Here is a 23,958-nt window from a genome sequence, read left to right on the forward strand (position 1 = left end):
GCATCAGTATTATAATGACTCAAATATTAAATAATCTGCATATCAGCACCCCCACCACCTCAGGACATTGTGGTACTGCAGCTAAAACTGCTTTCAAAGTCCAGAAAGAAATGACAAGGACCGGTTATATCAGAGTGGTGATTGAGGCTCAAACCATTAGAAATAACTTTGAGGGACATAGACAATATGATATTAAATATTAAAAGCAGTTTTAAAATCCATGTTATTTGCGCTTTAACACATCCCATCCATAGGACGTTATAGGGAATCCAATCGACGGATATATGCATCCTCAATGATATCAAGCGAGAGAAGAATATTCAGAATTTTTTCCTTTTTTATTTATTTTTGACTCGGACTCTCAGCCACCGTACGCTTTGCTCTACGGTCATATTAGCTTCCCGTTCACTAGCCCGTTAGCGCGGCAGAAAGAATGCCTCGTCTCTCCTAATCCAGGGCGCTCTCCGTGGGTTTTGATTCTGCTCCTCATCTGCCTCTCGTTCAAAATATGAACGCTTTTTGGATCACGTATCGTAAAGTAACAGTTTTGCATTATGAGGTTTCTACCCGACAGAGACGATATCAATTATCCCATTCTGAACGGGAACCCATTTTGGCATTAGCATCATGTTATGCTTTAGCTATTGAAAAATAGCAGATCTACAAGCTCGTAGCGCGCCACCGAGTGGCGCGATACGAGCTTGTAGGTCTGCTATTTTTTTTTTAATCGAAGAACGACTGACATTTTTAGAATCTGATCTCAGGTCAGAATGGGTTCATCAGACCAGTGTGTGTCCAGTGGAAACCTCGTATGAATCTGATCTCAGGTCAGAATGGGTTATAACAACCGCTTTACGCTTTGGCCTATATCAATTCCCCCGTAGGTCCCGCGCATACAGTATTATGCTAATACCAGATGAGAAATAAGCACAATACATGAGATAAATGACTCCCCCTGCCATCCTGTAAGTGGACTGTTCTCTCAGACGAGAGGCGCTAGGTAGGGTGTGTCTGGTTGCTCCACAGCTACTGCCGTTAGGATAATTGATTGTACTTCTGGCTTTAGAGGCTTTTGAAGTGCCGGAGAGGAGATAAATCAAACGCACCTAATGTAGAGAGGATGCGTGATATAATACTACAATTTGTCACATTGTGTGTGCGTGTGTGTGTACGCGCGCGCGTGTGTGTGTGTGTGTGTGTGCATGCGTGTGTAACACGCGTGCACACACCCAAACTGCTGAGGAGGTTTTTCAGGCCGTGAGTGACACTCCCCCGAATCAGATAAACATGCCATCAATTCTCTCTCTGTCTCTCTGTCTCTCTGTCTCTCTCTCTCTCTCTCTCTCTCTCTCTCTCTGGGTACAGCTATTGTTTTGGTGTCACCTGTCATTAGTGCAGAGATGGATAATCAATGTCGTATGGGACGACGGAGTTTATTTTGCCGTCGTGTGCAGAGAATGTCAAAGCATGGCGGAATGCTTAGCGCGCAAAAGGTTGTTGTCACCTTCTGGAGTTACATGGGACTTTGACTTGTTTTATCAGCACATTCTCTATCTTATCTATCTCTCGGTCGACTGTAAACCGTATGGTTTACAGTATGAGACTCTGTCTTTTCCTTCTTCTGCGTGCCACATGTGATGTCGGTTTGGAAACCAGGAAGTGTCTGATGTAAAAGGGAACCGAGGCTAACCGGCTCAGACGGTGCCAAGGACAGATCTCATCTGGGCCTATTTCAGCTTGTTGCCTTTAGTGATCACATGACACCCCCTTTGATTTCTAAACAAACAAGCTGTGGAGCCAAATCTACTGAGCAGCGTTAAGGAATCAAATCTACTGAACAGCAATTTACTCAGTTAAGTGAACATTAAGCCTGGATTAGGTTACGTGCCCGTGTGTGTGTGTGTGTGTGTGTGTGTGTGTGTGTGTGTGTGTGTGTGTGTGTGTGTGTGTGTGTGTGTGTGTGTGTGTGTGTGTGTGTGTGTGTGTGTCCAGAGGTAGAGCAGCTGCTTGGGAAACGGAATGTTTCCGGTTTGATCCCCGGCTCGCCCCGGGTTAGTGTCGAAGTGTCCTTGAGCAAGACACTGAACCCCTAACTCAGGGGTGCCCAAAAGGTATAGATCACAAAGGCTGTGCAGGTATCACACGACATGCCCCTATAATATTTAATTTAAATGTAAAAAAAAATAATTAAGGTGACTTGATTGCTTGATGAGTGTTACCATCTGTGGTGGCGTTACAAATTAAATACAAAAAAATACCCTCTCTGTTTATATAATACATTATTTCGGTGGGTAGATCTGGTTCAGCTGGTCATTTTGAATGTAGCCCTCAAGTCAAAAGAGGAGAGGAGAGGAGAGGAGAGGAGAGGAGAGGAGAGGAGAGGAGAGGAGAGGAGAGGAGAGGAGAGGAGAGGAGAGAGATATTTCCCATGGGGCCATGTGACATTAACTGTAGGCTGCACACACAGTCGCACACGCACAAGATTACACTTTTATGTACACACACACACACACACACACACACACACACACACACACACACACACACACACACACACACACACACACACACACACACACACACACACTCAATCAGTATTTGGGGTCATGGAAGGACACAGCTGTCATTGTAACAGTGCATGGTACAGAAAGTACAACCATATGAGTGTCTCTGTCTCACAGTATTTAAAACACACTAGATGAAGCCTAGTCAACCAGTGGGTTAATGTTAGACTAAGGGCCCCTAGTCAACCAGTGGGTTAATGTTAGACTTAGGGCCCCATGTCAACCAGTGGGTTAATGTTAGACTTAGGGCCCCATGTCAACCAGTGGGTTAATGTTAGACTTAGGGCCCCATGTCAACCAGTGGGTTAATGTTAGACTTAGGGCCCCTAGTCAACCAGTGGGTTAATGTTAGACTTAGGGCCCCATGTCAACCAGTGGGTTAATGTTAGACTTAGAGCCCCATGTCAACCAGTGGGTTAATGTTAGACTTAGAGCCCCATGTCAACCAGTGGGTTAATGTTAGACTTAGGGCCCCTAGTCAACCAGTGGGTTAATGTTAGACTTAGGGCCCCATGTCAACCAGTGGGTTAATGTTAGACTTAGGGCCCCATGTCAACCAATGGGTTAATGTTAGACTTAGAGCCCCATGTCAACCAATGGGTTAATGTTAGACTTAGGGCCCCATGTCAACCAATGGGTTAATGTTAGACTTAGGGCCCCATGTCAACCAGTGGGTTAATGTTAGACTTAGGGCCCCTAGTCAACCAGTGGGTTAATGTTAGACTAAGGGCCCCTAGTCAACCAATGGGTTAATGTTAGACTTAGAGCCCCATGTCAACCAGTGGGTTAATGTTAGACTTAGGGCCCCTAGTCAACCAGTGGGTTAATGTTAGACTAAGGGCCCCTAGTCAACCAATGGGTTAATGTTAGACTTAGAGCCCCATGTCAACCAGTGGGTTAATGTTAGACTTAGGGCCCCATGTCAACCAGTGGGTTAATGTTAGACTAAGGGCCCCATGTCAACCAGTGGGTTAATGTTAGACTTAGGGCCCCATGTCAACCAGTGGGTTAATGTTAGACTTAGGGCCCCATGTCAACCAGTGGGTTAATGTTAGACTTAGAGCCCCATGTCAACCAGTGGGTTAATGTTAGACTTAGGGCCCCATGTCAACCAGTGGGTTAATGTTAGACTTAGGGCCCCATGTCAACCAGTGGGTTAATGTTAGACTTAGGGCCCCTAGTCAACCAGTGGGTTAATGTTAGACTTAGAGCCCCTAGTCAACCAGTGGGTTAATGTTAGACTTAGGGCCCCATGTCAACCAGTGGGTTAATGTTAGACTTAGAGCCCCTAGTCAACCAGTGGGTTAATGTTAGACTTAGGGCCCCATGTCAACCAGTGGGTTAATGTTAGACTTAGGGCCCCATGTCAACCAGTGGGTTAATGTTAGACTTAGGGCCCCATGTCAACCAGTGGGTTAATGTTAGACGTAGGGCCCCATGTCAACCAATGGGTTAATGTTAGACTTAGGGCCCCATGTCAACCAATGGGTTAATGTTAGACTTAGGGCCCCATGTCAACCAGTGGGTTAATGTTAGACTAAGGGCCCCATGTCAACCAGTGGGTTAATGTTAGACTTAGAGCCCCTAGTCAACCAGTGGGTTAATGTTAGACTTAGGGCCCCTAGTCAACCAGTGGGTTAATGTTAGACTTAGAGCCCCATGTCAACCAGTGGGTTAATGTTAGACTTAGAGCCCCTAGTCAACCAGTGGGTTAATGTTAGACTTAGGGCCCCTAGTCAACCAGTGGGTTAATGTTAGACTTAGGGCCCCTAGTCAACCAGTGGGTTAATGTTAGACTTAGGGCCCCATGTCAACCAGTGGGTTAATGTTAGACTTAGAGCCCCTAGTCAACCAGTGGGTTAATGTTAGACTTAGGGCCCCTAGTCAACCAGTGGGTTAATGTTAGACTTAGGGCCCCTAGTCAACCAGTGGGTTAATGTTAGACTTAGGGCCCCTAGTCAACCAGTGGGTTAATGTTAGACTTAGGGCCCCATGTCAACCAGTGGGTTAATGTTAGACTTAGGGCCCCTAGTCAACCAGTGGGTTAATGTTAGACTTAGGGCCCCATGTCAACCAGTGGGTTAATGTTAGACTTAGGGCCCCTAGTCAACCAGTGGGTTAATGTTAGACTTAGAGCCCCATGTCAACCAGTGGGTTAATGTTAGACTTAGGGCCCCTAGTCAACCAGTGGGTTAATGTTAGACTTAGGGCCCCATGTCAACCAGTGGGTTAATGTTAGACTTAGGGCCCCTAGTCAACCAGTGGGTTAATGTTAGACTTAGGGCCCCATGTCAACCAGTGGGTTAATGTTAGACTTAGGGCCCCATGTCAACCAGTGGGTTAATGTTAGACGTAGGGCCCCTAGTCAACCAGTGGGTTAATGTTAGACTTAGGGCCCCATGTCAACCAGTGGGTTAATGTTAGACTTAGAGCCCCTAGTCAACCAGTGGGTTAATGTTAGACTTAGGGCCCCTAGTCAACCAGTGGGTTAATGTTAGACTTAGAGCCCCTAGTCAACCAGTGGGTTAATGTTAGACTTAGGGCCCCATGTCAACCAGTGGGTTAATGTTAGACTTAGGGCCCCTAGTCAACCAGTGGGTTAATGTTAGACTTAGGGCCCCTAGTCAACCAGTGGGTTAATGTTAGACTTAGGGCCCCTAGTCAACCAGTGGGTTAATGTTAGACTTAGGGCCCCTAGTCAACCAGTGGGTTAATGTTAGACTTAGGGCCCCATGTCAACCAGTGGGTTAATGTTAGACTTAGGGCCCCATGTCAACCAGTGGGTTAATGTTAGACTTAGGGCCCCTAGTCAACCAGTGGGTTAATGTTAGACTTAGGGCCCCTAGTCAACCAGTGGGTTAATGTTAGACTTAGGGCCCCTAGTCAACCAGTGGGTTAATGTTAGACTTAGGGCCCCATGTCAACCAGTGGGTTAATGTTAGACTTAGGGCCCCATGTCAACCAGTGGGTTAATGTTAGACTTAGAGCCCCATGTCAACCAGTGGGTTAATGTTAGACTTAGAGCCCCTAGTCAACCAGTGGGTTAATGTTAGACTTAGGGCCCCTAGTCAACCAGTGGGTTAATGTTAGACTTAGGGCCCCATGTCAACCAGTGGGTTAATGTTAGACTTAGGGCCCCATGTCAACCAGTGGGTTAATGTTAGACTTAGGGCCCCATGTCAACCAGTGGGTTAATGTTAGACTTAGGGCCCCTAGTCAACCAGTGGGTTAATGTTAGACTTAGGGCCCCATGTCAACCAGTGGGTTAATGTTAGACTTAGGGCCCCTAGTCAACCAGTGGGTTAATGTTAGACTTAGGGCCCCTAGTCAAAGTTAATGTTAGACTTAGGGCCCCATGTCAACCAGTGGGTTAATGTTAGACTTAGGGCCCCTAGTCAAAGTTAATGTTAGACTTAGGGCCTATTCATAGTCCAGTGTTCGGTGAAGAGGTGACCACCGAAATAGTGGTTAGTAAAAACAGAGAGATGTGTTGTGTGAGCGGTGACCACCGCGGTGGGACGTCATGTTGTATATGGTAGTTTTTCGGTGGTCACGTCTTCACCGCAAACTGAACTATATGAATAGGCCTTTTGGGCCCCTAGGCAACCTGCAGTAAAATAGTTGACCAAATAGCTCATTAGTAATTAATTAGTAACTGCTGCAGTACTCATTGTCACAGTACTTGGGAGACTACTCTATGATGTCACTGTAATGTGACGTCAGTACGGTGATATCAGGCATCTCTCTGTGTGTGTGTGTGTGTGTGTGTGTGTGTGTGTGTGTGTGTGTGTGTGTGTGTGTGTGTGTGCACATGTGCGTCCGTGCGTGCGTGCTTTGGGGTACTGACCATCCAGCCATAGGATGGACAGGGTTGCCATGGCAACCTGTATCTCTTCTCTTGATTAAGAGCGACAGTTTAATTAGGGTCTGTGCTCTCTCTCTCTCTCTCTCTCTCTCTCTCTCTCTCTCTCTCTCTCTCTCTCTCTCTCTCTCTCACACACATACCTGCTGACCTACACCTGATTTACGAACTGATGATGAGGAATTTGGTCGTAGTGTGCGTGCGTGCGTGCGTGTGTGCGTGCGTGAGTGATTGTATTGTCTCGGTCAGGGCAGGTCTCTCATCTTGCACTGGCCTCAAGGGACATCTCCTATTCTATCAGTGTTCCCTAGAGAAGGGTGTGTCTATCAGTATGTGTGGGTGAAATTTCCTCCTGTATTTCTAATTCTCTATCTCCTCTCTCTCTCTCTCTCTCTCTCTCTCTCTCTCTCTGCACGCACGCACGCACTTCTCTACCCCCCCACATCCACATGACCATATGCTCAGATCATGAGGTGGTCTGTGTGTGTGTGTGTGTGTGTGTGTGTGTGTGTGTGCATGTGCGTGCGTGTGTGCGTGTGTGTGTACATGCGCGATTGCGCGTGTACATGTGTGCGGACAGCCATGATTCTGTGCTCTGTGAATTTATAGCGCCCATAGCCCATGTTTTATGTATGTGCTTTGTCTTTGAAGCATGCACGCTTGTACACACACACACACACACACACACACACACACACACACACACACACACTTACAGTTTTTGGTTATGCTGACAAAGGCATAGACCTGAAACGGGTTGCCGTCCTACAAACCTAAACTAAAACAACGTACAGTAAGTAGATACAAAGAGAGGATCCGGGAACTCAACTTTATTGAATTAAAAAAGCTTTCCTCGTTTTTAACTTTGAATGCTCGGATCCTCTCTGTCTTGATTCCGTTTTTGATCTGTGTGAGCACCTTTTCATCATTAGGCCTATCACATTTTGCTGTCTCTAACGTACAGTAAGTGCGGTCATCTTTTACAGTAATAGGCTCCATGCACAGCAGCCACGTCGGAAAGACATTGGGATCTTTTTTCATCCATACTAAACCCCTTATCCCTAAATATTTTTAAGTGGTGCAACCACTTCTACATCCAGCATGCAATGTCCATGTACCTGTGTACCTGTTTGTGATGTACCTGTGTACCTGTGTGAGCACGAGTGGTGTGCGCATGCGTGAAATTGGAACGAGAGAAGTATGTGACATGGCTGCCACCTGCTGGACGCAAACGATACAGAGAAGAAATTGGAAGGATACAGAGAAGAAATTGGAACGATACAAATTGGAACAATACAGAGAACCAATAGACGGGAGTTGCACCACTTGGTTCACACTGGTGTGATTTTTTTTATATATTTTGAAAAACATTTTTTAATATAGTTAAAATAGCCAATCTACAAGCTCACAACATGTCAGTGTAGATCGGCTGGTTGAACTATTAAAACATTATTTAAAAAATAGTAAAAAAAGGCAAAGTATAGTTTAGTGATAAGGGGGTCGTATCAGGTCACTTATACTATTAAGGCTCTGTTCCATTTGTTGTTCTCCAGGTTTTTAATTTCAAGGACCCTCGTAAATCTGAGAGTGTACAAATGGAACCAAATGGACCCATTTCGTTACACGTCCGTAAAGGGCCATTTGGAAGCCCCTTAGGGAAGGGACCATGAGGGTCCGTCCCTGGAACACACTTTGACCCACTGGTGTTGCAGAGTGTTTCCAGTGAACCTTTATAGATGAAGTTTAGTTTTTTTCTATTCTTTGTACCTTTGTGTGTGTGTGTGTGTGTGTGTAAACACTATTTGTTACTATTGGTCGTTGTCGTCTCTGTTAAATGCAGAGCGACTTCACTGTTTTAGATGAACTAGATCTTGTCTGTTTTAAATTAAAATGATCTGTTTTTATTGTATACATTTTTGTGTGGACCCCAAGAAGAGTAGCGACCACTTTGTGGAAACTAATGGGGATCCCAATAAAGAATAAAGTGAGCCAACAACATGCACAATATCAGCATTCAGCACCCTGCCCGCTGTCTGTCCAGAACGGAACAGAGCCTTTCATTTTAGTTCATTTTTAACACCTATAATATGGAGGCAGTGGCCCAATTCATTTCCAAAGCGTTATGAAGTGCCACTTCAGACAAACCCCCCTGCTGTCACCCGGGTCGCCATGGTGACACATCCCCAGGCGGTGCGACCACAAAAGGCAGCACTTCCCCAGTTGCCGCTGCCAGTGAGCGCTACAGTATATATATGGCTGTCGCATATAACGCTCATCACACGCCATGCAGGCAGCGTGAAATGGAAATGACACCAGAGGCAGTTCACAGCTTGTTAGAGTCCAATTGATGGGAGGAGCGCTCTCACTCACAGTGAGAGAGAGTTTTCACACTGCATATAGCCATAGTGTAGCGCCGCTGTCATGCAGAAACTTGGCTTGCATCCCTATATTTCAACTTTATTTTAGGTTTTTTTTTCGCCACGTAAACGCCCTACTTTGTCGCGCACGAGCGCCCAACCAAAGGTAGTGAAAATAGCAGATATATACCATGAGCTTGTAGATCTGTAGAATGCCTTGTCCTGAAAGGGTTTCCACTCAACAGTGACGATCATGCTGCTGGCATGGCTGGCTGCACTGACACACAGGGTGTGGTGTTTGATGAGAGTGCCGTAGGTTTACAATATATCATTTTTATTTTATTTATTATCCACTTTCAACCTGGTGTTCTCATTTTTGGGCATGTCATTGAAGAGCGCCTGACTGCCTGCTCTTGCAATGTTTTCTGTATCAAATGAGAAAAAAGACAACTTTAGTCTCGCCTCCCCTCGGTCTTAACTCGGACTCGACCCCCTCCCACACTCGGTCTTGACTCGGACTCCCCCCCCCCCCCCCCCCTCGGACTCGGCCTTGACCTGCACTCGCTTTAGATGGACTCAACTACACTAGCTATAGGGTTCAAGTGGTTAAGGATATAAAAGAAGAGAATGTTTGAGTCTTTTGTTCCCAGTCCAGTCCAGTCAGACTATGGACAGGAGGCTTCCCTGGCTCACTCCATCATTTTGGCTTTATACTCTCCTTGTCAGTCACTAACACAATTTTGGCGCCAAAGTTGTCGTTTCTGGTGCGTTTCATGTGTGCACGACGGGCATGCATGAAAGAGTAGGGATGGAGCTCTTTCATTTTTATTGATAACGATCACCTTATCCATCAGGCTTATCGAGCCGGGTTCTTATCGAGCCCACTATCGAGCACTTTCTATTAATTTGTGGAAAGACGGGAGACAATACATTCTGAACAGAACCAGTATCTTTTACTATAGGGCCTTCAAATAGACAGAAGGCAATTGACCTTTTTACCAATAAAATAATATTAAAGAAACTGTTAACTGGTTAATATATGTACCGCCACTTTAAAAGCGTAATTGTGTTTACCCGGACAGTGCTCTTTGGCATTTATTTCTTGGTCGCCTCTTGTCTTGATTGTTTAACCCATTCTGACCTGAGATCAGATTCTAAAAATGTCTTCTACATCCTGACAGTTTTCATTCTGACCTGAGATCAGATTCTAAAAAATGTCAGTCGCTCTTCGATTTTTCAAAAAATAGCAGACCTACAAGCTCGTAGCGCGCCACTCGGTGGCGCGCTATGAGCTTGTAGATCTGCTATTTTTCAATTGCTAAAGCATAACATGATGCCGACACCAAAATGGGTGCCCGTTCAGAATGGGTTAAATATGACCGGGCCACTATACCGCTATGCTCAATAACAAGCTTGATAAGCCCAAAGCTTTATTGATAACGGGTACTCAATAAGCTTCTTATCGGATGTTTTTGGGTATCGGTTATCGAGCTCCATCCCTATGCAAGAGTGTGTGTGTGTGTGTGTGTGTGTGTGTGTATGTGTGTGTGTGCCTGCGTGTGTGTGCATGTACTACAAGGTTAATAGGCAATCGCAGCGAGTCAGAGTGCTTGTGCATATACAATGCCTCTGCAACAACAATGCTTTCCTTTTAGTACCAGAAAACCCATCACATGGCGTCTCAGGACTGTGTCGCAAACCGAGCACGTTGTCCTGCATTGCTTCAGATAAACTCCAGTCATCACTTCTTGTTTAACTGCTTCCACCGCAGTATTTCTACTCTAGCCTGGCATTGTCAGACTAATAATATCACTGCGTAGATATTAGTCTGGAACTTCGGTGTGGAAGATGTATTTCCAAGGGTCGCTTACTAACAGATTCACAACTTTGGGGGTGAGTGAAATGTAATTCAAGTGCCAGACCAATCTCCCCCCAGGGATGTTTTTTTCCTGTGGCAGATTCGTCTGGTTTCCAGGCTACTTCTAATCAGTGTTGATTTTGACGACTAATACTAAGACGAAAAAATGTGCGTCTACTACCTTAGCTATGATGACTAAGCGACAATTTCGTCAACAAATACAAACTAGACAATTTTTTTTAGGAAGGAACTATAGTGGACAAGAGATCCAGTATAAATAAAGGTCATTTTACAATTGGTTGCATGCTGAAAATAGCAGATCTACAAGCTCACAACGCGTGTGTCATTATGACCGCATCAAGGCCCACCAACATACATTTTAACCCATTTTGGTCGGGAACCCCTTTTGGTGTTTTAAACATTATGTTATAATTTAGCTATTGAAAAATAGCAGATCTTTTTTTTTTTTTTTTTAATCCCACGATTTTGTAACCCATTTTTCACCCCTGTGTCAATCATCTAATGTGATCCTGGGCTCTACACACCCTCCGCCAACCTGGGGAGAGCAACGGACTTAACTCATGCTTCCTTCATGCCTGAGTGTCCAAGTTGCTCCTTTCCACCTGACAGGGGGGAGTTTCCCTGGTTGGACGTAGCGCGTGGAAGGAACACGTTATTCCAACCAGTTCCTTTCCCCTCCATCAGGCGCCCCGGCTGGCCAGGGGGAGGTAGTTTAGAGACCAGGATTACTGCATGTTTTTTGTGAGGGTACCTACCCTAGGGGACACGGGGAGAACATGCAAACTCCACACAGAAAGGCCCTTTCGCCAACCCCGCCTTCGGGTATGGGCACTGATGACGCGGAGGAGGAAACACGCCGCCAGCACCCACAGCTACCTTCTAGCTGTGAGGCGACAGCACTACCAACTGTGCCACCGTACCCCGAAAAATAGCAGATCTACAAGCTCATAGCAAGCCACCGAGTGGTGCGCTAGAGCTTGTAGGTCTGCTATTTTTGAAAAATCGTGAAAATATTTATTTCAGAAAACTGGAGGATTTAGAATATTTGTTTTACAATTTTGAGGTCAGGCCAAATGGGTTAATACATTTTAGACATTTTGTCGACTAAAACTAGACTAACACTAAAGCATTTCAGATGACTAAAATGTGACAAATAGTGAATTAAACTTTACTCAAAAGGCTCCCGGTGTATTGTACGCAGCGTGAACCTTGACCTCCAGTTGCACGGCACGTAGCATGACCTCTGGCAGACCGACTGGAACCGCACCAGCGTTGACATGCCTCCAAAAATGTAATATTTATTATTATGGTGGAGAACACCTGTGGCGTCTTCTTGTGTCAGAAGGTTCGCAGCTGTCTCGTTATTGCTGCATGACTGCCTGTATATGTCTTTAGATATTTATGTCTGTATGATCTGTCGTCTGCGTAACGTGTGTCTGTGATGCAGTAACCTGCACATGCACGCGCGCAAACACACATGCTATAACACGCGTACACACACAAACACACACAAGTACAAGTACAAGTACAAGTACACAGGTGTTACATATCATCGCTGTAACCAGTGTTTCAATAGATCTGCTTTATGTATGATTTAGTCATAAGCTTTTCATTGGTTCCACATAAACCCATGGACAGAATTTACCACTTTCACTTTCAAAATGTTACAAAAATAACAAAAACTGCATGTGAGCTTGTGTGTTACTGTACGGTTCCCAGGGCAAAGCTGCTCCTGAGAAAAACACACGGAACGATGAAAAGACCTGACGTTCTCTTTCCAGAATTCAACTCACACTATCAATATCCTGTCATCACATAACCATTCACATTCTATCAGTTCTGTTTTAGTCTTTGGTTCAGTAGAGTTCTTCATTTTCACATTAATCACAAAGGGATGTAGAATCCTGGAAGTCATAGCAAAGGACTTGCATCTGCAGTGAGAATGTACAAACATTCCCATGTCATTCCATCCATGTTTCCTCTACGTCTACGTGATAACCCAGACATATTTTCATCTTTGCCAGCTAATGTTGTGGTTGATGAAGAGTCCAGAGAAGTGTCTGTATTTTGAGATAGCCTGCACCTTTTATGACCATGGTCATTAAACGCAAAACACTAATACATACCATCTCAGAGTTATAGTGTGTGTGTGTGTGTGTGTGTGTGTGTGTGTGTGTGTGTGTGTGTGTGTGTGTGTGTGTGTGTGTGTGTGACACTGTGTGTGTGTGTGTGACGCACGCACGCACCTCTTTAAAACACATTCCGTCTGAAATAACTATTCCAGTCCTGGTATGTTTTATGGGGCAAAACACCAAAGATTACTCTCGTTCCACAGACAGACAGACAGACAGACAGACCACAAAATGCATTTGTAGAATCAAAAACTTTTTGCGCTTCGCACGCACGCACGCACGCTGAGCGGCCCTCCAGACACAATCATTCTACAGTTGTGGCCCCTGACCTAATCTAGTTGAATACCGCTGGCCTATGGTAATGGAAAGGAACGGTAGGGGAATGTGTTCACCCGTGTGAAGTGAGGTGGCGCTAATATATGAAAGTTTAACTCATGTCGATTAGGTGATGTAATGGTGATGTAAAACAAATGGCGCCAACACCACCATTAAATGCCATTAACAATAGAGACAATATGACATAATGAGTTACAAAATGATGTAACCCGGTTTGTACCGAAATTACGTCACGTGCTGGCAGCCAAGCCTATGGACTTTTAATGTTTGTTTAGTTCAGTAAAGGCCAACGTATAAGACGTCACCTGGCTGATATATACATACACACAATTGTGATTTGTAGGGGAATACGTAATGAGACACCTGAATGAGTGACACAGAGGTGGCATTTCCGTGTAGTTTTTTTTCTTTTCTTTTCTCTCTCTCTCTCTCTCTCTCCTCCATAAATAGCAGGGATGGGTAGACTGCACGGTTGCTATGGAGACACTGTGCAGACACCGTGGCAGGCGGTGATTATTCGGGAGCTTTAACCCATTCTGAACGGGCACCCGTTTTGGTGTTAGCGTCACGTTATGCTTTAGCTATTTAAAAATAGCAGATCTACAAGCTCTTAGCGCGCCACCGAGTGGCGCGCTACGAGCTTGTAGGTCTGCTATTTTTTTTATTATAGAAAAACGACTGACATAGAAACATAGCTTTTTCAGAAAAGTGTCAGGATGTAGAAGACATTTTTAGAATCTGATCTTAGGTCAGAATGGGTTAAGCGCCGACGGGGGACGGAGGAGAGTGATCTGGTACCCCAAGACAACACACTGACGCCTGGAACAGTGATCTGGTACCCCAAGACAACACACTGATCCTGGAACAGTGATCTGGTACCCCAAGACAACACACTGACGCCTGGAACAGTGATCTGGTACCCCAAGACAACACACTGACGCCTGGAACAGTGATCTGGTACCCCAAGACAACACACTGACGCCTGGAACAGTGATCTGGTACCCCAAGACAACACACTGACGCCTGGAACAGTGATCTGGTACCCCAAGACAACACACTGATCCTGGAACAGTGATCTGGTAGTACCCAAGACAACACACTGACGCCTGGAACAGTGATCTGGTACCCCAAGACAACACACTGACGCCTGGAACAGTGGAAAAACCCTGTGGCTATTTCTGGATGATATGGACATTTCATGTCACCAATTTACAGTGGTGTACATTTACTTAAGTACTGTACTTAAGTACAATTTTGAGGTATTTGTAGTTTACTTGAGTATTTTCGAATTCCAGTACATATCCAGTGCAGCGATATTTCATTACGACATTGAAGGCAGGAAGTTACTTCTTTTTTTTTTTCTTTTTTTTTTAAAGATTATTTTGCGTGGCTTTTGTGCCTTTTATTGATATTTACAGTGAAGACGGACAGGAAAGAGGGGGAGAGAGATGCAGCAAAGGTCGTCATGAACGGGACCCGTTTGTGGCATGTGCCTGGACCTCTAGGCCAGCGGGTGCCAGGAGGTTACTTCTAATTATCTCTCCCCAGACCCCCCCATTAATTTGCTAATAGTTAATTCATATACTGTATAGCCACTAGCCACTAATCAGTCTGTCTTTTTCTCATGGCTTCAAGCTAACTCACACGCTCCCACACAGTTCTCCAGGCGGTCCATTTAAGCAGTCACCATTCTGCGTTCACTCTACATGCTAGCTGAGACAGTCTGAGACAGTCCCTCCACCTCCCCGGCCTCCTCCCTCTAGTTCTGTAATGGGTGATTGTGTGATTTAACCCATTCTGACCTAAGATCAGATTCATACGAGGTTTCCACTGGACACACACTGGTCCGATGAACCCATTCTGACCTGAGATCAGATTATAAAAATGTCAGTCGTTCTTCGAGTTCTCAAAAATAGCAGACCTACAAGCTCGTAACGCGCCACTCGGTGGCGCGATACGAGCTTGTAGATCTGCTGTTTTTAAATAGCTAAAGCATAACGTGACGCTGACACCAAAATGGGTTCCCGTTCAGATTATTAATTTATGGGTTGTACTATGATAATGTAGTAACTATAGTTCTGTAATGGGTGATTCGGTGTTAAAATGTGATTTATGGATTATTGTTCTATATGTAATATGTATCTACGTTTACTCGAATACGGGGCTCTGGGTCAGACCACTGTTTGTAATGACGGAGGCTGTATATACAGTATGATGAAGTCCCATGTCACTTGATATGATCTACTATGGATGATGTCACCGCTCTGCTACATGAAATTGACTTTCTATTTACTCTGTGTGTGGTTGTGCCTGCGTGCGTGAGTGCGTGTGCATGCGGCTGCAGTGGAAAAGGGTTGGGTGATTGATTTAATGACACACACACACACACACACACACACACACACACACACACACACACACACACAGTTCTCTCCGTCATCCCTAATGGTTCCTTTCCTCTCCTGTGCTCTCTTCCAGGTGATAGCCTGCACCAGAAACGTCTTCTAGACCACGCCCACCACAATCAACCGTCTGACCTGTCCAGGTGCGACTGGCAGGACCATAAGCCCCACACACCAGTAGATGTAGAGGATTTCGAATGAAAATCAACCGATATCAACCAGTAGGTAACTTATCAAGACGATGCTATACTGGAGACGAAAGAACAGCGGTCTAAAGAGGGAGTGGCATGGGGAGGGTCACCTGATGCCCCACCTCCTCTCCCTTTGGCCTATACCGTTTGACCAAACACCCCCCCTCCCCCCATCAAACACAAGCATGAAACACGGATGGAACAGAGCATGTCCGTCCGACATGTGTGTACAAGGCCTGAGAACACAGTCTTAAAGGGACACCTTTTTTTTTTGCAAAAAAATATATGTTAATGACGTTTAGAAGCTTTAGAACACTTTCCTGGAGATCTTTATGTGTGTAATGTGTGGTTTTAGATATTTTAGATTGTAGCAGTGAGCCTGGTGTCTCTCATGTCATGGACACTGGGCTCACTTCCTTCCTGGACTACATGTTGTCTCAGTAAGACAGCTCTCCCCCTATCCACAAGGAGGAGCAGTGCACCAAAGAATTATGGGAATTGTAGTCCAGGAAGGTAGTGAGACCAGTGTCCATGACATCAGAGACAACAGGCTCACTGCTACAATCTAAAATAACTAAAACCACATATTACACACGTAAATACCCCCAGGAAAGTGATCTAAAGCTTCTAAACGTCATTAACATATATGTTTTTGCAAAAAGGGTGAAGTGTCCCTTTAATTGCAACTGATGATAATGATGAACATTAGCCTAACTCTACTGGACTAAGTAATAATCTTAGTGTTAATTTGAGATATTCCTCTAAATCTGTCTAGATAGAAATGCCCCCAAAACAATTGAGGATGCAGCGTTTTGGAAAAAAAGTATTTGAATCATTGCGTAAATAGCTCGATCAACAAGCTCTGAACGCACCGCATTGTGACGCATAAGTCTCTTAACTCATTATTCTGTGCCACAAGAAGTTGGCACGTATGCAAGGCTTGCACACATGCACGCACGCACGCACGCACAGCCACACACACACACACACACACAGCCACACACACACTGCGCAGCCGAAAACAATGGAACACACAGGAACACGATACACACCCTTCCCTCCGGACAGGAGTTTGGCTCTGGGGACATGTAGCTCTAGCGCGCACGCACGCACGCACACACACACGCACACACACACGCACACGTACGAGAAGAGAAGATGGATTGCGGTGTTTTGTCACTCGGTCGTTGTGCTCGCTGGGTGTGGTGTCTGTGTCTCTGCTCTAATGACAGATAGGTGCTCTACCTCAACGAGGAGAGACAGGTGGACAGACAGGTAGACAGACAGACAGATGCTCTCTCCCTCGCTTTCTCTGTCTGTCTGTCTGTCTGGTCTGTCTACCCTCTCTCTCTCTCTCTCTCTCTCTCAGTGTTCGTGTAAACTTTAGCGTTCAGACTGCAGTGTTGTGTGAGCAGCTTTGCTATGCAGAGCTGTGTGGAGCACTGCAGTACAAACGGCAGCACTGCAGTCAATCCCTGCCAAACACTGGCCCCTGCTGGCCACGCACTGCACCACACCACACCGCACCACAGCAAAAGGCACTGTCTGGCGCTGCAGCAGGAACTTTGCTCTGCCCTGCCACCTGGCGGTGGGTTTCAATCAGTGGTTGGAAAATAACTTTCAGGACTAGTTTCTAAATGTTTTACTTCAACCCCACTACATTTCAGACTCAGACGCAATTAATTGTACTTTTACTCCAATACAATTATTTGAAAACTTCAGCTACAATGCCCAAAAAGACAAGTCACTTTTGGACAAAAATACTAGCTAAAATAGCTGATCTACGCGCTGCGACGCGAGTTTTACAGACAGGTAAAAGGGCTATGTGTGCACGTCCCTGCACAGGTGTCATGCTCCAAAAATAGCAGATGTACAAGCTCACAGCTTGTACATCTGCTATTGTCAGCATGCAGCATAAGTAGAAAACAAATCAGGCATTATGATGGCCCGTCAAAAATAAATTATTCTGCCCGGACCGCTGGCGTAGTGCTCCAGGCCCCTATAGACGAATCCAGGAGCGGGTCTCATGGTCGCAGGTTACGTATTTCCTGTAGGCGGACTCGACATAGCTGCGGGGGTAAAACCCTCACCAGGCGCACCTCTTCTACTACAGTGAACGGCAGAGTGACTGATGTTAGTTTTCTTCAAACTTTACTCCTTTACCTGCTTTTTACTAACACTAACATTACAAAGATGCCCAGAACATCGAGATGAACCTGTGTAGTTTATGGCTGCTCCAACAGTAGTGGCAACATAAAAAAAAAAAAAAAAAACTGAATGTCAAAATATCCACCGCGGTGGCTGAGACCAGAGCCATAGAGTAATGGTTGAGACGAAGCAGTGAAAGGTCCTGAAAGATACATAACGTCAGTCTTACCCAATACCCAATCTTTCTGTTTTATGAACACAAGGCTGCTGTATTTTATACCTCATACTAAGCATTTAAAGTATGAGGTATAAAGTACAGCAGAAAAAATAGAGTCTGCAACACTGGTATGAAAAACTCAGCTCCACTGGTTTATTTGATTCAACGTTTCGATCCCTTAGGATCTTCTTCAGGAATAGTGTGACAGGGAATGGGTGTGTACCTATATACAGGAAGGGGTACAACTGATTGGCTCTAACGATGGGTGGTGACTCATGCCACCTAAGCCCAAACCAATTAGCCAGTTTCCAATGTCACAATAATAATAATAAACATGACAGGTTTAAATATACACAAATACAAAAATACAACAGGTACAGAATGTGTACACAATATGCAATATTTAAGCACAATAATACACATTGATTTCAGGATAGGACACAAAAAGATTGTCATGGATAACAAAAATCTAATTTGAAATTCCAGATGACTCATTTATTAATTGTTTGGTGTTGAAAATAAAAAAGGATAAAGTCCCAAAGCTCCTAGTGAGGAAGCTGAGACCATTACTTTAATTATCACCAATTGTGTCCGATGCTGAGAACAAATGAGGATGAGGACTAGTAGTTCTTCAGGAGGGGCACTCCATCAGAGTACATCATCCGACAACCTACAGATAAGGAAGAGAACATGTGAGATACAAATAGTACAACAGGTGAGTGCCTAAACATAATAAAGTGTGGGGCATGCACACTGTACTACTGCAAGAGTTAAAATCATGTTTAAAAACCTTCAAGTAAAAAGGGGGATAAATTCACCACAAATGTACTCAAAGGTATACTGGATTGAGAGACTCATAATAAATGTACAATTATAGGAATGGTCTGATGTCGAAAGACTCATTCAAGCCCTTATTAACAGTATTGAGGGTTGACATCCAAAAGGTTTCACGCTGAAGGAGTAGAACATCAATGTCTCCACCCCTAGGTGGCAGTTGGACCCTTTCAATACCAATATCCCATTCTGACCGGGCACCCATTTTGGTGTCAGCATCATGTTATGCTTTAGCTATTTAAAAATAGCAGATCTACAAGCTCATATCGCGCCACCGAGTGGCGCGATACGAGCTTGTAGGTCTGCTATTTTTGAAAAATCGAAGAGCGACTGACATTTTTAGAATCTGATCTCAGGTCAGAATGGGTTCATCAGACCAGTGTGTGTCCGGCGGAAACCTCGTATGAATCTGATCTCAGGTCAGAATGGGATATACCTCAAGGAGGAAAGTATAAAGTACAGCAGCCTCGTGTTCATAAAACAGAAAGATTGGGTATTGGGTAAGACTGACGTTATGTATCTTTCACTGCTTTGTCTCAACCATTACTCTATGGCTCTGGTCTCGGTGGATATTTTGACATTCCGTTTTTTGTTTTGTTTTTACGTTGCCACTACTGTTGGAGCAGCCATAAACTACACAGGTTCATCACGATGTTCTGGGCATCTTTGTAATGTTATTGTTAGTAAAAAGCAGGTAAAAGAGTAACGTTTGAGGCAGACTAAACATCCGTCACTCTGCCGTTCACTGTAGTAGAAGAGGTGCGCCTGGTGAGGGTGTAAACCCCGCAGCTACGTCGAGTCCGCCTACAGGAAATACGTAAGCTGCGACCATGAGACCCGCTCCTGTATTCGTCTATAGGCTACAATGTAGCCTTACAGCGTGTTCGAGTCCCGATCCCGACCACTGCGTGTCACTCTCCATCTCTCTCTCCCCATTTCCTGTCAGCCCACTGGCCTTTCAATAATAAAGGTGTACAAAAAGCCCCCAAAAAACGAATAAAAACTAAAGCTATTAGTCGACTAAATCAACTATAGACGTCGTTGACTAAAATCATATGTTTTGTAAATTAAAACTAGACTAAAACTGAAACATTTCAGATGACTCAAATGGGGCTAAAACTGAATGGAATTCTATTCAAATGACTATTACTAAATCTTGCTGTCAAAATGAACACTGGTTTGATGTACTGTTAAAGGTTTTATGACATTCATTTTTTTTTTATTATTATTTTTTTTTTTTTTAGGTTTTATGACCTCAATTACACCCCAAAATCCTGAACTTTGAACATTCAGTGGATTTTCTGTGGTCTGGAGTTTTCTTTGGGGTTTGGAAGCCTTTTGAGCTACAATGAAAACAGGCAAGACAGTGAAAACAGTGACATCTGCTGGCAAATCCCATTGACATATATGGGATTTGCAGGCTCTTACATCACAAACTGCCGGCAAATCAGAGCACCTGTTTGAGCCAGAAAACCCCAGACCACAGAAAGTCTACTGAATGTTAAAAGTTCAGGTTTTTTGGGTGCAATTGAGCTTAGAAAACCTAAAAAAAATAAGAACAATTCCAAAACCTTTTTTTTAATGTCACAATCCCTTTAAACGTCTGTCTCTCTCTCTCTCTCTCTCTCTCTCTCTCTCTCTGTCTCTCTCTCTCTCTCTCTCTCTCTCTCTGTCTCTCTCTCTCTCTCAGCAGGTGTAGCAGCAGTGTCGATGTGCGCCCCCTGCGGGCTGTGATGTGCGATGGCTCCGGTGCTGGCCTCTGCGTGGTGGGGCCCCCAGGCGGGGCCCCTGGCGGGCTCGGGGGCCGCGGGCGCCGTGGCCCCCGGGGGCCTCATGGCGTGGTGGCTGGGCGGCGGCGGGGGGGCAGTGGGCCACGTGGCCCTGGTGGGCGTACTGAGCGCCACCGCGGCCCTCCTGCTGCTGTCGCTGCTGCTGCTGCTGCTCTGCGCCAGCTGCCACGGGTGAGCGCCTTACTTAACCCGTTCTGACCTGAGATCAGATTCATACGAGGTTTCCGCCAGACACACACACTGGTCTGATTAACCCATTCTGACCTGAGATCAGATTCTAAAAATGTCAGTCGTTCTTCGATTTTTCAAAAATAGCAGACCTACAAGCTCGTATCGCGCCACTCGGTGGCGCGATATGAGCTTGTAGATCTGCTGTTTTTCAATAGCTAAAGCATAACATGATGCTGACACCAAAATGGGTGCCCGGTCAGAATGGGTTAATCACATCTGCATCTTTCTGAATCTGAATAGTGACACGCTCACTTCAGGGCGAGAAAACTGAATTGGGAGCTGTCCTCCTATGAGACACAGACAGGGGGAGACAAAAATGGTGCCATATTAACACATTGAGTACGCCGACTGCCTTCAAAATATAGGCTATAGAATACCGGAGGTGTCTGATCGCTTTTACTTTGAAAGCCATGAACCGGAAACACTTTCCTAAAAAAGTTGACTTCCCGGTCAGAATGGGTTAATCACATCTGCATCTTTCTGAATCTGAATAGTGACACGCTCACTTCAGGGCGAGAAAACTGAATTGGGAGCTGTCCTCCTATGAGACACAGACAGGGGGAGACAAAAATGGTGCCATATTAACACATTGAGTACGCCGACTGCCTTCAAAATATAGGCTATAGAATACCGGAGGTGTCTGATCGCTTTTACTTTGAAAGCCATGAACCGGAAACACTTTCCTAAAAAAGTTGACTTTACAAAGTGACCTCAACATCCCCGATCATCTTAATATATTGTTTTACGCTCCAAAAAGCGTTCATATTTTGCGGGAGAGACGGATGAGGAGCAGAAAATAAGCGCCAGCATATCGCTCTATTCATCACCACGGAGAGCGCCCTGGATTAGGAGCTACGAGTCATTCTTTCCGTCTCGCTAACGTGGGAGTCAATAATAAGCTAATAGTTGCACTGAGCGTTAGCATACGGCAAGCGAAAAGCGAAATGCCAAAAAAATAAATAGGAAAAATTCTGAATATTAATATCTCGCCCCGCATCGCTGGGATGTCGCTAGGACGTCCTCAGACGTCCTTAGAACTCTACTCTACTCTATCCTATGACGTTCTCAGGCGTCCTACGTGCTGATAGTGTTAAAATGAGCAATTCTGACAAACCTAGGGTTTTAATATAAATGTCAAATAGTTCTATAGTCTGATAGTAATCATTGCTATGAGTGTTTGTTCAGTGACAGGCAGTCTCCCTGTCTCTCCAGCTCTTTAGTAAATCAAGTTGGGATAGGCCTACTTATTGTATAATCCAATCTAGAGAGAGACATTCACACAGGAATACGAAAGAATGAACCTAAAAGAGCTCTCACTGTATTTCTCCTCCGTTCCAGGCAGAAGAAATCAACCAGCGCTCATCCCGGAGCAGACCATGAAAACCTCATGAACGGAGTGAGTTGGACTTTATTTTATTTTATTTTATTTTCAAGTCATTAACTGCCAGAGTTTCTCTAGAACAGTTTGCCAGTGTTTATACTAATCTACTAAAACAGGGGTTTTCAACTGGTTTTGACCCAGGGACCACCATTCTGACTAGCAGCAGCCTGGGGACCACCACTGTTGTGTCGGGTGGGTTCATCGTAGATCTACGATGGACCCACCCGACACAATAGTGGTGGGGCATTCATGCACCATGGGTTAAGATTGTTTTTGTTTTCTTCTTACTTGTTACTCACTAATCACACTATCACAGGCTACATACATGAGCTGGACAAAAAAAACTAAGTATTTTATTATCAAAAGTTTAACAAAAGTGTTTTTTACTTGTACTAAGCAGGACTCAAAATAAGTCTCAAAATAATAATCCATTTCAGTTAATCACCAAAACACATTTGACACATTTGACAGTCACAGTGGGTTTGTTTCTGACAACCCCCCCCCCCCCCCCCACACACACACACAGAAACAGAATATATTTTTTTATCTTATTCTATTAATCTAATAATCTTCTCTTTATTTTAACCAACCTACAACCTGCACTGGTTTATACATTACCTTTCTAACATACAGAGGGAACTGTTCATTGTGTACCGTCACTTTAAAAGCGTAATGTATACATCATCGTACGACGGTGTCACGCACCAAAAATCTACCAGCTCACATTGCACCTGGTTGCATCGCGTTGTGAGCTTGTAGCTCTGCCTTTTCGGCAACGATAGACTGAGAAGTTGCACATTGAATAGGCCTACGTCACGTATTATGTGAGACTATTCAATCGATCCGCGGCAGATATTATAACTCTATGGCAGGGAGATTTGACTTTCCCAAACGTATTATTATGAATTGGATGAATAATTATGGCAACGTCTTACCGTGCTTGCCTTGGGCAGCAAGCACGGTAAGCATGCATGCGTTGGGTGGAAGCACAACATGCGTTGGGTGGAAGAGAAGGATGGTTGTTCCGCTGCAGCAGCTGATGGCTCCGTCAGCTTTTTTTTAGTTTATTTGACACGTTGAGCACTTTACTTTTTGAATTGTAATGTTAGATTCGACTTAAGTTATTATTATTATTCACAAACAAGTAAAGATAGTGCAAATAAGTTTTATATATATATTAGAAAGCTAAAAAAAAAAGTAAAGAAAAAAAGGCAAAAATACAACTTTTCTGAATGCCTGGCTGCGACCACCAGCAGTACCTCCGCGGACCACCGGTTGAAAACCCCTGTAAAGACCCACAGAATATTTTGTTGCAAACAATAAGGCTAGGCCAGGCCATTGTGATTCAGATAAATACGCGTACCATGTTATGATGATCTGACCAGTGACCACTGTGTGTGTGTGTGTGTGAGTGTGAGTGTGAGTGTGAGTGTGACTGAGTGAGAGGGAGAGCAGCTGTGTGTTTAAAATCATTCAGTTAGTGTATTTCATGCTCATTAGCATCAGTAATGACACACACACACACACACACACACACACACACACACACACACCAGAGAGACTTCCTGAGGTAGAGGTCATCAGGTCAAGAGGTCAAAGTTCAACACTATCAAGGGATTGTGGGAAAATGTCTG

The 23,958-nt window shown here is 44.7% G+C and overlaps 1 protein-coding gene across 4 annotated transcripts in view; it reads left to right on the plus strand.

Moving 5' to 3' along the window:
• pag1 (phosphoprotein membrane anchor with glycosphingolipid microdomains 1) overlaps positions 1–23,958 on the plus strand; it is a 97,919-nt gene that overhangs the window by 50,790 nt on the left and 23,171 nt on the right. For 3 of the 4 annotated variants that reach the window (XM_083789779.1, XM_083789782.1, XM_083789781.1), the window contains exons 4-6: positions 15,609–15,757; positions 20,613–20,883; positions 22,282–22,339. In XM_083789779.1, coding sequence (XP_083645905.1) covers positions 20,663–20,883; positions 22,282–22,339 — 279 coding nt within the window. In that variant the 5' untranslated portion in view covers positions 15,609–15,757; positions 20,613–20,662. The remainder of the gene's footprint in view (positions 1–15,608; positions 15,758–20,612; positions 20,884–22,281; positions 22,340–23,958) is intronic. The other variant, XM_083789780.1, reaches the window with a different exon arrangement.

This window comes from Protomyctophum parallelum, assembly GCF_964188405.1.
Source record: "Protomyctophum parallelum genome assembly, chromosome: 1".
Taxonomy (NCBI): Eukaryota; Metazoa; Chordata; class Actinopteri; order Myctophiformes; family Myctophidae; genus Protomyctophum; species Protomyctophum parallelum.